This window comes from Aphelocoma coerulescens, chromosome 17 (assembly GCF_041296385.1).
Source record: "Aphelocoma coerulescens isolate FSJ_1873_10779 chromosome 17, UR_Acoe_1.0, whole genome shotgun sequence".
NCBI lineage: Eukaryota > Metazoa > Chordata > Aves > Passeriformes > Corvidae > Aphelocoma > Aphelocoma coerulescens.
In genome coordinates this window covers 3,369,500-3,383,822 of record NC_091030.1, presented here as the reverse complement: position 1 = coordinate 3,383,822, position 14,323 = coordinate 3,369,500, and the positions used below count along the sequence as shown (strand labels likewise).

The 14,323-nt window shown below is 51.6% G+C and overlaps 1 protein-coding gene across 2 annotated transcripts in view; it reads left to right on the top strand.

Annotated features, from left to right (window-relative positions):
- The window catches only part of ASTN2 (astrotactin 2), a 320,390-nt gene that overhangs the window by 130,910 nt on the left and 175,157 nt on the right, over positions 1–14,323 (top strand). For both annotated transcript variants that reach the window (XM_069031598.1, XM_069031599.1), the window contains exons 8-10: positions 8,180–8,264; positions 8,407–8,481; positions 8,914–9,051. In XM_069031598.1, coding sequence (XP_068887699.1) covers positions 8,180–8,264; positions 8,407–8,481; positions 8,914–9,051 — 298 coding nt within the window. The remainder of the gene's footprint in view (positions 1–8,179; positions 8,265–8,406; positions 8,482–8,913; positions 9,052–14,323) is intronic.

Genomic DNA, 14,323 nt, shown 5'->3' with positions numbered 1-14,323 from the left:
CTGGTGGTGTGGAGACAAGTGTCCCTGGTGGTCCTGGCTTGCTGAGCTTCTAAAGAGCACCCAAACCCCATCTCCTCACAGAGCGGTGCCGTCCCAGTTTAGTCCGGGCTCTCCATGTGAGAGCTGCTTCCCCCTCAGCAATGAGCTTCCTCACCTCCTGTGAGTATGAGATTCCTGGCTGCAGGTGAGGGTGTTGGTGTCTGGTTCTGCCAGAGGGTTTAAAGGATGGCTCACTGTGGAGAAGGCTTTCCCTAAGCCTCCCAAAGCCCCCGGCTGTCGTTAATACACAGATTAGAATAAGAAATCCTTCAGAGTCATGAACGCCTCATGGGGTGGTGGGGGTGACCCTGTTCTCAACCCTCCCTGCTCAGCTGAGATGCAAATACTGAACTTGGTCCTACAAACTCATTTTCCTGGTCAAGACAGGTCTTCTCTTCTTAGTATTCCTGTTCCTCAAGGCTTGTCTGCCTCAAGGCTGTCTGGAGGCACGGGCAGGCATGGCTGCAGCAGAACAATGACGCTGGATGAATTCCCTGTGTAGACAGCCCTGGGCATCATCTGAAGTCCCAAGGAGGGCTGGAAGGTGATGACAGACATCTGACAGCCGTGCTGACAGATGGAGATGGTGCAGGAGGAGGCTCTTCTCATCCAGATGTTGCAGAGCAGAAGGATTTTTGTTTCAGGCATTGGCAAAACGCAGCCACCTCAGTGGGAGAGGGAAGATGCATTCAGCTGTCCCCTGGTTTAGAGGAGGAGAGAAACAACTCTGCCTCCAGCAGAAACCGTGGGGAGACCGTATGGAGCCAGATCATGACTTCCCTGTTGGAAGAGCCCTGTGGCTCCCCTGGCCAGCCCCATCCTTGGCTGGTTGGATCCTGGTGTGGCCTCTGCTGCGAGGAGCGGTGCTCTCCCGTGCTGGCCCAGCTGCCGCTCCCGCTGTGTCCCCAGCTCCCAGAGCAGCTTGTGGCTCTTGCTGAGTTCTCCATGCTTGAGCAGGATGTGTCAGATCTTGTTTGCAGGGAAGGGAGAGATGCTCGTTATCCCAGGAGCTGCTCTGTCCTGACACTGGGCTGGAGCTGAATCTTGGCAGCTGCTCTGTTGCTCCCAGCCCTGGTGCCCATGGTCCCTGCTGGCCCATGGTGAGGGCAGAATAGCCTGGATCTCAGCCTTCAGGTCCCTCACCTGAAATGTGTCCATGGGCTTCTTCCCCCTCTCTCCAGCCTGGGAGTGTGCACATGGATAAACCAGAATTTTTGTCCTGTCTAAGCCAGTTATACCTGCGTGGATCGAGCAGGACTGGCTGATGGGGCTGCTGATCTCCATAGCCTAAATCTAAGACTCCTTAAGAGGTCCAGGCTTCACAAGAACTGAAATTAAGCCTTTGGAATTACTTGCTTGACCCTTTACCCCAGGTATAACCCTAGGCACCATGTCTGTTCATCACCATTGGCCAGCCTTGAACTGGTGAGAAGTTTTTCCCTCAGGCTGAGGCAGACTGTAACCCCATGATACACTGCATGTACTTTTAGATTTATTTTTATTAATGCCATTCTATTTTTAAGGATGATTTATTTTTATCACCATGAGAGAGGAAGGCCTGTGGTTTTACTGCGGCACATAAATCCTGTCTGGATTTCAACCTTTTCGGGTCAGGGATTTTATCCTCTGTGAGCATCCCAAGTGATGGGTGCCAGGGATTCCCCTGTCCTCTGCCTTCTCAGGCTGGGCAGAGCATCCATGAGAATGATGGACTGAAGTTTGTCCTCTCTGGAGGCTGAAAGCCTTCAAAGTTTCCCCTGTGAAGAGCAGCAGCGCCAGCATTGAGGTCCTCCAGCACATTTATGGCTAATCTAACTTCAGCCTTACCCTTGGAGCTGCTCTCCATGACAGTGTGGATCCAGCCTTGTCCCAAGCTTCCTTGCTCCAAGGTGTAGACAGACCTCTGTGGGCAGGACCCGTCCTTGGTGGCAGTGCCACGGGCTCCTGGCACACCTTTGGACAGAGAGCCCCAGGTCACATGTGCACTCTCTGGTGAGACTCAAGCTCTTACCTTTCCCAGCACTGAACACCTCTGTGGGTTGGAGTTTTGGATGGGACTTGTCCATACAACATATTGACTTGGGACTCTGGATACCGAGTACTCCTTCAGTGTGAAGAATAATTCCCGGTGAAAACAGAGGCTCTGGAACAGTAGGAAATGCCAAAATCCACTTTGTTGCCTGCCCTTAATTTGCCTTCCCTCGTGTCTCTGTCGTGTGACTCACTCTTTAATTAAATGATTGCTGCCCCCCTGACACATTTGAAACCTGTGTTGCAAAGCCCCGGCTCATCAGAGCATTTCGGAGGGAACACTGACATCTGCACACGAGCAAAATGTCATCTCCCTCATCCCTCCTGCCTTGGAAACGGCCAAGCTGGTTGATCTGACTGCAAATCCAGAGACAAGTGGATGCTGCTGAGGGGCTCCTCCCTGCAGAGGTGACACGGTGACCATGCCCAGCTGCCGCGTTGGAGGGGACAGGCACCTCTCCAGGGCAGGATGTGCTCCTTGGCTGGAGATGTTCAGCCACAATGCCCCATCCTCCTGGCAGATGCTGCCTGTGCTGTTTGAGATGAGAACAGGGAGGATTTGTTGTCTTGTGGGACTGGCTGTCAGCTCTCCTCACTCTCTGTATTTTGAAGAGATGTGGGAGCACTGCTGGTGCTGCCACTCGTGCCACACACTGGGATACCCCTGGGTAAAATCCAGGAGTGCTTGCCGCCTCGCTGGCCTCCCTTACCAGCCTCAATGAGAGCATCCCATCCAGCAGCATATGCAAATCCTGATTTGTGAGCACAATTACCTGCTTTGTATGCACAAAACTAATTCACTTGCACATTCTGTGGGCATTGCTGAAGAGATCTGCTGGAGAATCAGTCCCTCAGGGCCAAATGCTGGAAGAAACAGTCTCTGATTTTGTGCTGTCAGGCTTGCTGGAGCAGTGGCATAAATGAGATGGATAGCTACCTTGATTAGCAGGTGCAAATGTGTTGAAATTTTTTTTCCCCCATCTATAAATCAGGTGTTTCTTCATCAAAATTCTCTCATTGCATCCACAATTGGTAGCCCCCCCCCAAAAAAAAAAAATCAGCAGTAAGCACGAGCTTGAAAGAACCAGATGAAATGTAGTAGCAAAGGTTCTTTTCTGGAAATTGGCAGGAGGAGATAAAAAAAAAAAAAGGTTTCCATCATTGTCCAAATGGGCCAGTTTGTCACCAGAGCCACAGATGGTGCTGCTGTCTGGGTAGGACAGGGGTGTGTTGTGGGCACGAGGCAGATGAAAGTCATTTTTCACTGAGCTATTTTTTTAAAGGCAACGTGTTAAGGGGATTTGGAGGTTGCAGAGCCGAGCATGTAAATCAGGAGATGACCAACCCTGGCAGGGGGGCATTTATGTTTAGGAAAAGAGCCATTCCTTCCTAGAGTTCAATTTAATGCCATGCAGGTTCTGTGCACATCAAGTGATATTTGTTTGTTCTTGTGCACTTCTGCTATTTTCACTGTTGGAGGATCCCGGTGCCTTTATTGACTTAGACTTTTATAGGATGAGGCTCTGTCTCTCTAAGGTATGGAGTTTAATAACTTGGTCAAAACCCATGTAATATCCCATTCCTTTTCCTGTGGTGGCACAGCTTGCCTCGTGCACCAAGCAGGGCAGGAGGCAGTTAACTCCCAAGCTAATTTAGCTCCAGGCTGAAGTGTTATACATAAACAGCAATCAAAACTCGTGCCTGCAAGGGGCCGAGTTAAGGTTATCTGTGCTGTCTTTGCACTCTCATTTTCTGCCATTAGAGTGTTTAATCCTGGAGCTGCTAATGTTCTTGTAATGGCATTTCTGTGCTTGTCTAAAGAGCACGGGGAGGAGGGAAGAGGGATGGGTTTTGCTGTACGGACCTGCTCCTGAACCCATCCCCCTGAACCCATCCAACCAGCGCTGCAGGGGCTTCTCAGCCCGCCATGGGCAGCTCTGGGGCACTGCCCAGCCCAGAAGGTGACAGCCATGGCACACAGGCCTCCCTCGGGACCTCCCTCTGCTTCCTTGCATCAGCTCGTGTGTTCCTTGGAGGTGCGGTGTAGGAGCTGAGCAGATGATAATGAGAATTAGATCTGTGCAGAGCTTAAACTCAGGCACAATCCTTGGAGGTTAAGCTTGCACTTAAGGGCTGTGATGGATGAGGGTGAGGAGGGTGCCTTGCAGCAGGGGGAGAGGAGGGATAACTGTCAGAGTGACTCCAGGTTTTCCCTCCATGCTCTGTGCCAGGTTGGCAGGGCAGGAGCCACTTTCTTTGTCTTCTTCCTCGAGCATTAAACTGCTTCTAGAAAAGTTGCATTTCTCATCAGGATGAAGCAGAGGCCCAGGTTTGGAAAAGGTCATCCCTGAAGAGCAGGAACAGCAGGCACCAGGGGTAGAAGAGGAGCTTTTCAGAGAGCTTTACTGGGCTGGGAATGTGGTGCTGCAGCTTTGTGGCCCAGTGGCACTGAGGATGCTCTGCTGGGGCCGGTGTGTTCCCTGCAGGCTGTGTGTGTGTGTGGATACAAAAACTGTGGCTGAACTCTGTATCCCTTTGGGTGGGAGAGGCAGCCCTGAGATGGGTGTGAGCGTGTTTGTGCAGTGCTCACACAGGTGGAAAGGTGTGTGCTTATAGCCCCACAGCCTCTGGGATCAGGCTGCCACCCCAGCTGGGGTCAGGACTTGTCCCCAGGATGTACCTGTGCAGCTGGGGCACAGCCCTGGCACAGCAGGGCATTCCTCCAGGACAAGGGTGAGTGCCAGTGTTGGAAGTGCTGCCATGGAGGAGGGAAGCACGGACACCAGCAGTGCCAAGAGAAGGCTGACAAGCAACAGCTTTGCTCCACCACTGCCAAAGCTCCTCCAGCTCCTTAAATAAAAGTGCCAGTGACAGCACAGAGCAGCTTCCCTGGGAGCACAGGGACTCTGGGAGCCTCCACTTCCTGCTGTGCACCGGGTGGGTGGATTAGGGGGATTCTTGCAGCATTAGCAGATCGGCTCTCTCCATAATGAGGCGAACAGGCTTATCCTGGCGTGCTGATGGCTCGTCCTGCAGCCCTGCAGCCCTGCAGCCCTGCTCTGCTGCTCCCAAGCACTGTCAGGATGGGCAGGGAGGGTGTGGGTGCAGTGTGAGACCCCATTCCTGTTCCAGCAGAAGCAGCAGGACAGCATGGAGAGCATATTGAAGGAATAGTTCGGCAACTTCCAGCTCTTCTTTCAAAAAGAGAGCTAAAGCCTCCACCTGTTTAATAACACACTGGAAATACAGTGTTGGACCTCCAGAGCTGAGCACCTGCCCTCATTTACACTGAGTGAGCAGTGATCCTTCCTTCCTTTGGCTGTAACAGCTGAAAAATTGCCATGGATTATCCAGCCTGGTTTGTGGTTTCTGAATCCAAAGGCAGAGGAAGGACCGTGCATGCCGGTGCCATGGGCAGGGTGCAGGGTGGTGGCAGTGGGAGCAGGATTCCTGTCCCGGGGGTGGGTAGATGCTGGTTCATTTGTGCTCCTGCAGCAGCTGGAGGCTGTGCAGAGGCGTGTGCGGGACCTGTGGAAATTGCATCCAGCTCCAGGTGCAGTTAGTTGTCAAACTTGCTTACTTTGGTTGACTTTGACTTCAAGCTCAGCTTGAATCCTAACTTAGCTGCAGCAGGGTTGAGAGGATAACTGTGTCCGATGCAGTTGCTTTGAACAAAGACACTTTAGTTTGGCCTTTTGATGGTTTATTTTAGCAGAGTGTTGAAAAACACACCCTAAAGAGGGCTTAGAGGTGTGACAACCCCTGTTCCTCCCCCTCCAGGCACTCTACCACGTGTTTCTCATTCCATGGGGGCTAGCCAGGCTCAGCATCCTTCCTGGCTCAGCATTGTCTTTGGGAAGGATGGGAACAGACTGAAAATAACAGAGTAGTTCGGGGGGCCAAAGAAGGAAGGTGGATGCTGGTGGGGAGAGTGCAAAAGGTCCTGAGAACCTGTAAGGGCACAGCAGGTTCTGCTGAGATTTTTTTGGAAGCCCCATGAGTTGTCTGTTCATGGTTCTTGATAGAGGAATAGCTCCTAAACCATCTGTCCTGAGGCAATGGAGTCCTCACTCCTCCAGCAGACTGCAGCTGTCAGCTGATCCCATGATGGGAGCCTTCCTATCCAATTTCCCTAACTCTCCTGAAGGGGTGTAGATCGCCCTGGGAAACCTGTGGAAAGCTGATCCCCACTCTCTCCTGCCCTGGATCTCCTCCCAGCTGGTGCCACCACTTGCCCTCTCAGTTACTGAAATAAACCTCCCAATAAACCTCCCAATAAAGCCTCAAGCACTGGCTGTAGCTGCTGAAACTCCAGGATTGGAGTCGATAAAATCAATATTTCTGCAGGTTGATAGAGTTCCTCCTTCCGACGCCAAACTGACGGAGCAGTAAACAAGCCAGCAGACAAAATAAACCCTCCCGCACCATGGGAAGGGGCTTCACCCCCCAGCACCCCCAGCCATCAATACAGGGGGAGGCATTTGGGCCATGGGATGCCAACTTCTGTTGGTGTTTTTTCCTTACTTGCTCTAATTTCTGTGGCAGGAGCCGAGCGTGAGCCGGTGCCCCAAGACTCCCAGCTCTGCTTCGCAAGCACTTCGAGATGTCTCTCATTTGCAGAGCATATATTTGTTATGTAATAAGTGCCAGGAATTAATGATCCACAGCACGGCTGGGGAAACTTGCGTACTAAGCACCCAAGGAAAAAATAACTTTTCTTTTTATAAAATCACTGATGGAGCCATTAGGACCTGTGTTTCCTTGCACCGAGACCACCCCAGCCCCCAGGCACGGCAGAGCCTGAGCAGGGCCGAGCGCCGCCATCTCTCTCCCAACTCTTTCCCTTTGGAGCAGCAATGTTCCTGCCGCTCCTGTTATGAATCATGAGGTTAGCAGCTTTTGACAGATCATAAATCAGTGCTTCGAAGTCGCTAGGACAAATCCCAGGACATTTAATCTTTAATATTAGACGCGTTTGAGGCAGTGAATATTTCATGAAGGTGCTGTTGCATTTTAGCACATCATTAGCCGTCTCTTTTTTTCCCCCCACTCTTTCCTTTTTTTGCTGCCTCTCCCTTCCCAGGCGTCTCTTCCTCAAAAATCTCAGCGGCTGAATCCCCATCTCTCTCCCTCCTGGCAATAAAGCTCTTTACTGTAATCCTTGTGAGGCATTTTAAGAACTTGTTTAGGATCCCGAGGGGCACGCAGGTAGCTGCCAGTCTGCATTGCCACTGTGAGGGGGGTACCCACCTCCCCAGCACCCTCCCCAGGTCCCCACCTCACCAGTGTTTACAGCTCAGCTTTGCTGCACCGTCAGGCATGATGGGGAGAGGAGCGGAGGAGGGGAGGGGGGGAAACACTGGCGGCAGCTTGTAGCAGAAACTCCACGTGCAAATCCAATTAATCTTTTGATTTTGCTGTTTCTTGCTCTGGGTTATGTATTTCTGCCGAACACTGAATCAATTCAGGCCAAGTGTGGTTGGGTTTGTGGTGCAGGAAATGTTTTCTCCTGCTGTCAAAATAGAGGAGTAGGGTGAGGCAGCACCCAAGAGTGGAGGGGAGAAGGGCTGAGAGCCCCTTCACTGTGGGATGGGGGTGCAGCATGGGAACTGTGTGTGGAGGATGGAAGTTGGGGGGTTCTGCGTCTTTCAGTGGGAGTTTGGCCTGCAGGAGACTCTGCTCGCTTGTCCTGGTGCCAGATGGCAGAGCAGAGGTGGGAGGGGGACGTGGGATGGGATTGTGGTGTCCACCTCGGGGATTGCACAGGGTGGACACTGCTCTGCTCAAGCAAGGTCAAGATCCCTGCTGAGGAGCGAGCCCCTGGCTGCAGGACTGCACAGGAACACTGGTTAAGGACAGACCTTTGCATCATGAAACCCCATCCCCAGCTGCTGTGGGTGCTGCATCATGCAGTCCCCTCCCTGAGAATAACTACAGGTTTCTTACAGCTTCACATCTCCACTCCTCCTGGCTGTTTCTGGGCTCCAAGGTGCTCCAGAGGCACAGGAGGGACCAGAATGGCTGTGACAAAGCAGAGATGGCAGCTGGCACAGAAGTCACTGGCACGCCTGTGGGCCAGAGGGATCTCATCCTTCCCTGTTCTCTTTAGGAGAGTGCAGCTGCCATGAAGGGTACGCCCCGGACCCCGTCCATCGCCACCTGTGCGTGCGCAGCGACTGGGGACACAGCGAAGGGTGAGTGGGGACGCGGTGCTGCGGTTGATCTGCCCCGGCTCCCACGGTGCTGAGGAGCCCAGTTCTCCTCCCCTTGGGTGATCACTGTGCTCCCTGCCCTGCCCAGTGATGTGCTCAGCTGCTTTCCCCTCTCTCCTCCCAGGCCCTGGCCCTACACGACGCTGGAGCGGGGATATGACTTGGTCACAGGAGAGCAGGCACCAGAGAAGATACTCAGGTGAGTCAGAGGAGGGTTCAGCTGGGACATTTGGGAAGGGAGAGCTGTGAGGACATCCCAATGGATGGAACCTCTTGGTCACTCCCAGCTCATTCTTGTGCTGGCGAGGGGACAAGTGTCCTTTGTCTGTGACAGACCTGAAAGATTTGTCCATATTGGGCAGGCAGGGAAGGGTTGACTTCTTGTCCCATCAGCAAATGTGAGGACAGCATTCACAGATACTCCTCCTGGAATAAAAAGAAGAGTTTTCCTATCCCCATGTTCTCCTGTCACATCTCAAGTCATTCCTCTCCCATGTGGCTTTCAGGCCAAGAGCAAATCACTGACTTATCTCGTGGTGCCACCACTACTCTGACTTCTGAGTGGGCAGTGGAGGGCCACCATTCCCTGTGGACACTCTGTTCCTGTGTGACATGTTTGTCCTTTTCCCAGGTCCACCTACAGCTTGGGTCAAGGGCTGTGGCTGCCTGTCAGTAAGAGCTTTGTGGTGCCCCCTGTGGAGCTTTCCATCAATCCCCTTGCCAGCTGCAAGACAGATGTTCTGGTGACAGAAGATCCAGCAGATGTCAGGTAGGAAGCAGATTTCTCGTTTTCTCCATGCTTGAGTGCCTACACTGCTCTTCAAATTGTTATTGAGGATGCAGTAATTTCTATGATGATAGGTTTGATTAATTTCCTTCCAATAAGAAATCTGATGTGATTGCTCTCCAGGCTCTTTGGGCTGATGGGTCTAGGGCAGGCCTGAGTGTGTAACTCTGAAGTCTGTCAGTACAGGCAGGTGAATTGATAGGAACCTGTGGCAAGGCAATTTGGAAGTGGCTTAAGTGTAATGTTAGACTGCAGTGCTTAAATGGATGCATTTACTGGGATGGAGGTGCTGTCATCTGTCTGAAACTCATACCTATATCACACCCACCTGGCCACTGACATCTGCTGGGATGCTCATGAAGGGTGAAAGGCCATGTTGGTCATCCAATAATTACACAATTAGAGGGTATTTTTTTTCCCTTTTGGAGTTCAGTGAATGCCTGGACATATCGGTGATCACCTTGGTGGTGGTTGTCCTCCTTGGTCTGGTTTACGAGGGTTTAACTGTAAACTGTAAGGGTTTAATTCTGAAGGTATTTAGTGTGTATTTCCTTCTGTCCCATTAAATTAAGACTGAACATGTCATTGTTGGGTGCCAGGGAGACTCTGTGTTCCCTCCCTCCCTCCCTCCCTTCCTTTTTGCTGCTTTCTCCTGTTGACTCCAGACACAATTGCCTGACTTGAAAATTCTTGGTTGTGTTATGAATCATCTTCCTGGGCACCAGCAGGATCCTTGTGTCCCCCAGCCCCTTCTGTCTTGTTTTTTCCCAAAGTGATGAGGTGGTGGATTTCCTTACTTCTGTCCCATCATCTTGGCAGGGCCGTAGTTGAAGCAAGTGCCTACAAAAGCTATGGCAGAGCCAGGACTGGCATCCAAGATGTCCTCACTTCCAAGTGTGTGTTTTTGTTGCTAATTAGCGCTTGTTCCCTTTCCTGTGAAAAGAGGCCGGTGGTGCACATCTATCACAGTTTGGCTCTTTAAGGAGCGTTGTTTTTCTTGTCTGCAACAACTTTGGCTTTCATTTGACAAAGGGAAGCACTGCCTTGGTTTATGCTAACATTTTCCAAGCCAAAGTGCCAAGAGAACATTATCTCTTTCTTTCCTCCTCACATCTTCATTAAAAGTACCTCAGTGAAGGTAGGGGCTCAGAAGCTTGTTTTCTGCTCCAGTGCAGTAATTGTCTCTGGGTACTGCTCCTTGTGGAAAAGTCTGTGTCAGGATGGATGAATGCCAGGCAGGAGGAGGGGAGGTTCTGGCACAAGGCTGTTGCCTGCTCCCCTCATAAATGGAACCTGAACTGAGAATTCCAGGTGTAAATATTGGAGTGGATCAGGTAGAAAAAGGGAGGTGTGAGTTCACGGCACTTGTATCTTACGCGCAGGGGTTGGTGAATTATTAAAACTTTAATAAACGCAATAATAAATATTTGATGTTGCATTATGGGAGGTTTCACAGATACAGTGAGAAGCCAAAAGCAATCTATTATTTCTGCATTAGGACTGAAACACTTCTCAAAAGCGAGGAGCTGCAAGCTCAGGATCCTCAGCACCCCGGGGTGGGTGGAACCCTCTTCTGAGGTTCTTGGTACTTGGGTACTTTAATGAGAAAGGTGCTTTCAGAGCTGCTTATCTTGCAGCCTCTTTGCTTTATCCTTCTGGAGTGATATAAGCAGCTTCTCAAGGGAGCAGTTTTGGTGGTTCAGATGTTCAGGTGGTGATCTAGCACATCAGACCAACATCAGAGGTGAGCACGTGCTGTCCATGGTGCAGGTGTTCAAACACAGCCATCCATCCCTCTGCCTGGAGGGGTCCTGTCTCCTGGCTTTGGGACTGTGGTAGCACTGCTGTCCCTCCGTGCTGGGAGCTCCTGCAGGTGAATCACAGAATCATCTGGGTTGGAAAAGACCTCAAGGATTGAATCCCACCTGTGACCAATCCCCACCTTGTCAACCAGACCAGTGCACTGAGTGTCATGTCCAGTTATTCCTTGAATATTTCCAGGGACAGGAACGCCACCACCTCCCTGGGCAGCCCTTTCCAATGCTTGACACCCCTTCTCCAGTGAAGAAATTCTTCCTGAACCTGCAGTGCTTGGGCTTTAATAGAGTCCCATCTCCATGGCACAGGGCAGGCCCTGGGCTGTGTTACACCAGCTGCAGCACAGCCGTGCCTCAGCACCCGGCGTGCCCTGTTTGCTGTCCTGTAACACTGTGATGGTGGCTCAGTGCTGTGTTTCTTCTGTGTCTGTAATAACGAGCGTGCTGCATTCCTGCAGACCTTTCATTAGTCTGACACCTTTGGCTCCAGGGTCGCTTGTCTTGAAGAGTTTAATGGAGGGAAATTGCAGAAAGACTGGTTTGGAGAAAACAAGTGGTGAAGTCTTTACAACTCAGAGGGTTAAAGGTTCAATGTGGTCTTGCGTTTTTATGAAGATGTTTGAGATGTAGAGGGACAGGTGGGGCTCGGCCTTTCAGCAGCTCTCTGGGGAAATGCTGACTCCAGTGCTGTTCTCTGGGTTTCATCACAGGGCAGTGCAACAAGCTGTACTTTGGTGGATGGGGATGAAGGGCCCAAATCTTCCCCTGCTGCAGCCAAGTCATTAGAGAAACTTCCTGCAGACTGGAGCGAACAGGCTTCGTGCAAACATCCCACTGGGGATGCTCCAGGGGCTTCAGGGCACAGGAGTGTGCAAAACTAGGTGCTGGAGGTTTTAGGGCTGTGCATCATAAATTAACAATGAGAGTGCTTAGAGTTAATGAAACTTGCATATATAATTTATCAGTGACCATATTGAGCATCCCTTCCTCGACCCCAGAGTCTGATCCTCCGCACAACGATCGCTTCAGTCGCACGCCTGGGACTGTGACAGCCACGCTCACGGTGACGTCTTTGTTCAGATGAGGTTGGCCAGCAGTGCTGCAGGGCTCTCCCCACACTGGGCAGCCTCTGCCTTGCATCCCAGACTGGGCAGACTGTCCTTGCAGGACATCCCCTGCCAGGGCAAGAAATACATCCCAGTCCCACCTTGTCTTGCTGGTTTTCAAGACCCCTCTTTGTTTCCACTCCCATCCCTCTCTCTTACCTGTATTTCTCCCATAACCTGGTGTTAAAGGCAGTAGTCTATAAAATTTTGTTAAACAAATTACTGTTAGGTGTTCAGTCCTTCTGCTGGCCTTCCCTGGACACCTTGCCATCTCTGTCTGACCCTTTGGAAGGTGCAGCTTGTCCTGTGGGTCCAGGAATTGCTCTAATTGTGGCAATGTATGGGGAGGACCCACAGCCACAGCCCCCAAGTCCTACTGCCCCAGCACCGAGCATCCCTGCAGGGATAATAAAAGCATCCCTGTAGGGGATAATCAAAGTATCCCTGTAGGGGATAATAAAAGCATCCCTTGGGGCACGCACAGCAGTGGGGGACCAAGAGGAGAACTAACCCTGGGGGCAGAGCATGGCCCTGGCAGACGCCCTGTGGTCACGGTTCACTGTGCCACCCGCTCTGCAGAAAAGTTGATAATTTCTGTTGAGCAGCTATAAATCAGGCACGAGCCTCAGCTGCTGCCTGACATGACATATAGCTCTATCGTTATGGCAACCATAGAAACAAATAAAAGCCTTGCCTTCACTTGACAAGCCTTTGAGATGTCCTGATGGAGAGACAAGTGTTCAGCAGCAGAATGAATTCTCTTGAACTCGCTGTCGATTCATCTTCGTTTTGCTCCCAAGTGAGCCCCTTTGCTCTCAGAATTCTTTGCCAAAGTACAATCAACTGGATTTTTTTATTTCTAATTTTTCTTTATTTGTTTGTTATTTTTATTTTCAGTTCTCTCAGAGGCAGAACACTCTGCTCCCCCGCTCTGTGCCCTCATGAGCCCCGTTTTTTGTCAAGGATGGGAGCAAGGGTTTTTCTCCCTGACCACGGCATTCACCAGCTGTGCTCTTGCAGCCTCGCTGCTGCCTCAGCCTTACAGGGGTTTTGCAGTGATTTGGGCACTTGTGATTTTGCAAGTCAGTGGTGATCACTGTGGTGTGAGGCTCCCTGGGAGTGGAGGAGGATGAAAAGTGAAGTGGATAAGAAAGGCAAAGGGAATCTGGGCCAGGAGAGTGGAAACAGCTTTGCTGTCCCTGCTGTTGCAGCAGAAAAACTCATCTTTCTGTGCCTTAACTTCCTGCCTGATCTGCAGGAGCACAGATGAATGGGGGCAGCTGCAGGTGAGCATCCCTCAAGGTCAGGAGGTGGGCTGGGCTGGTCTGTGCGGGATGGGATATGGCATGCAGGCAGAGGGCACCCTGCCAGCTCTTCTTGCCATTTGTGTAGGGGGTGCCATGGCAACTTGATCTTTTTTCCCCTCTTTTCTTTCTGCTGCCCCCCTGCAGCAGAGCAGGCTGTGATTTCTGGGTGCTTGGTGCCACAGGACCCTCGACCAGGAGGTCTGGGGAGAGGGAAGCCCCTTTTTGGGGCTGTTCCTGGGCGAGGGCCTGTGGAGCTTCTGCAGAGCCTCCTGCTCCGTTGGGGCCAATACAAAGGTGTGAGTGGCTGCAGTCGATGGTCGTGATGAATGGACAGCTTTGCATGATGGAGCAAATTGATCATTGCATCAGCAGGCACAACTTACTCATTTCTGCAGAGAGGGCAGTTCATTACTGTGCACATCACAGTGACACCGTCATCCCCACAGATAACGTCCTCGTGCTCTGGCCTGGGCTTCTTATCACCCTGAGATGCTGTTGTCTCTCAGAAAGTGGTGGAGAGGCAGCTTTTGGTGCTTAACACTAGGACAGAGGCAGCCTTTGGCCTCATCCTCTGGAGAGCAGGGACAGACGCTTTGCAGAGAGGCAGCCACCAGCCCCTGCCCTGCAGCTGTCAACTGAGCTTTGTCCTGGCTTCTTACCAGGATTTTTCCTCCTCCCTGCCTCCCGCTGTGATTTATGAGAGCAGGTTAGAAGAGTCAGGTACGTCTCACTTTGCTACGGGGTGACTAAATGGAGATGTAATCTTGCGGCAGCCACTGAAGGGTGTGAGCAGCAAAATCAGAGAATTAGGGGAGCAGTGTGATGGGGAAAGAAGGGAAAAGCCCCCCAAAAAACTGGAGCTAAGTCACCCAGGAAGGTCAGAATTGAAATGTGGATCACCTAGCACCTCTGGGACAGGGCAGAGGTGCACTCAGCCTGTCTCTTCCTGGTCCATCAGCAGCCATGGCATCTTTCATGCCCCGAATCCAGGGAACATTTCAGCCTTCCCTCATCCCGGGCTTTT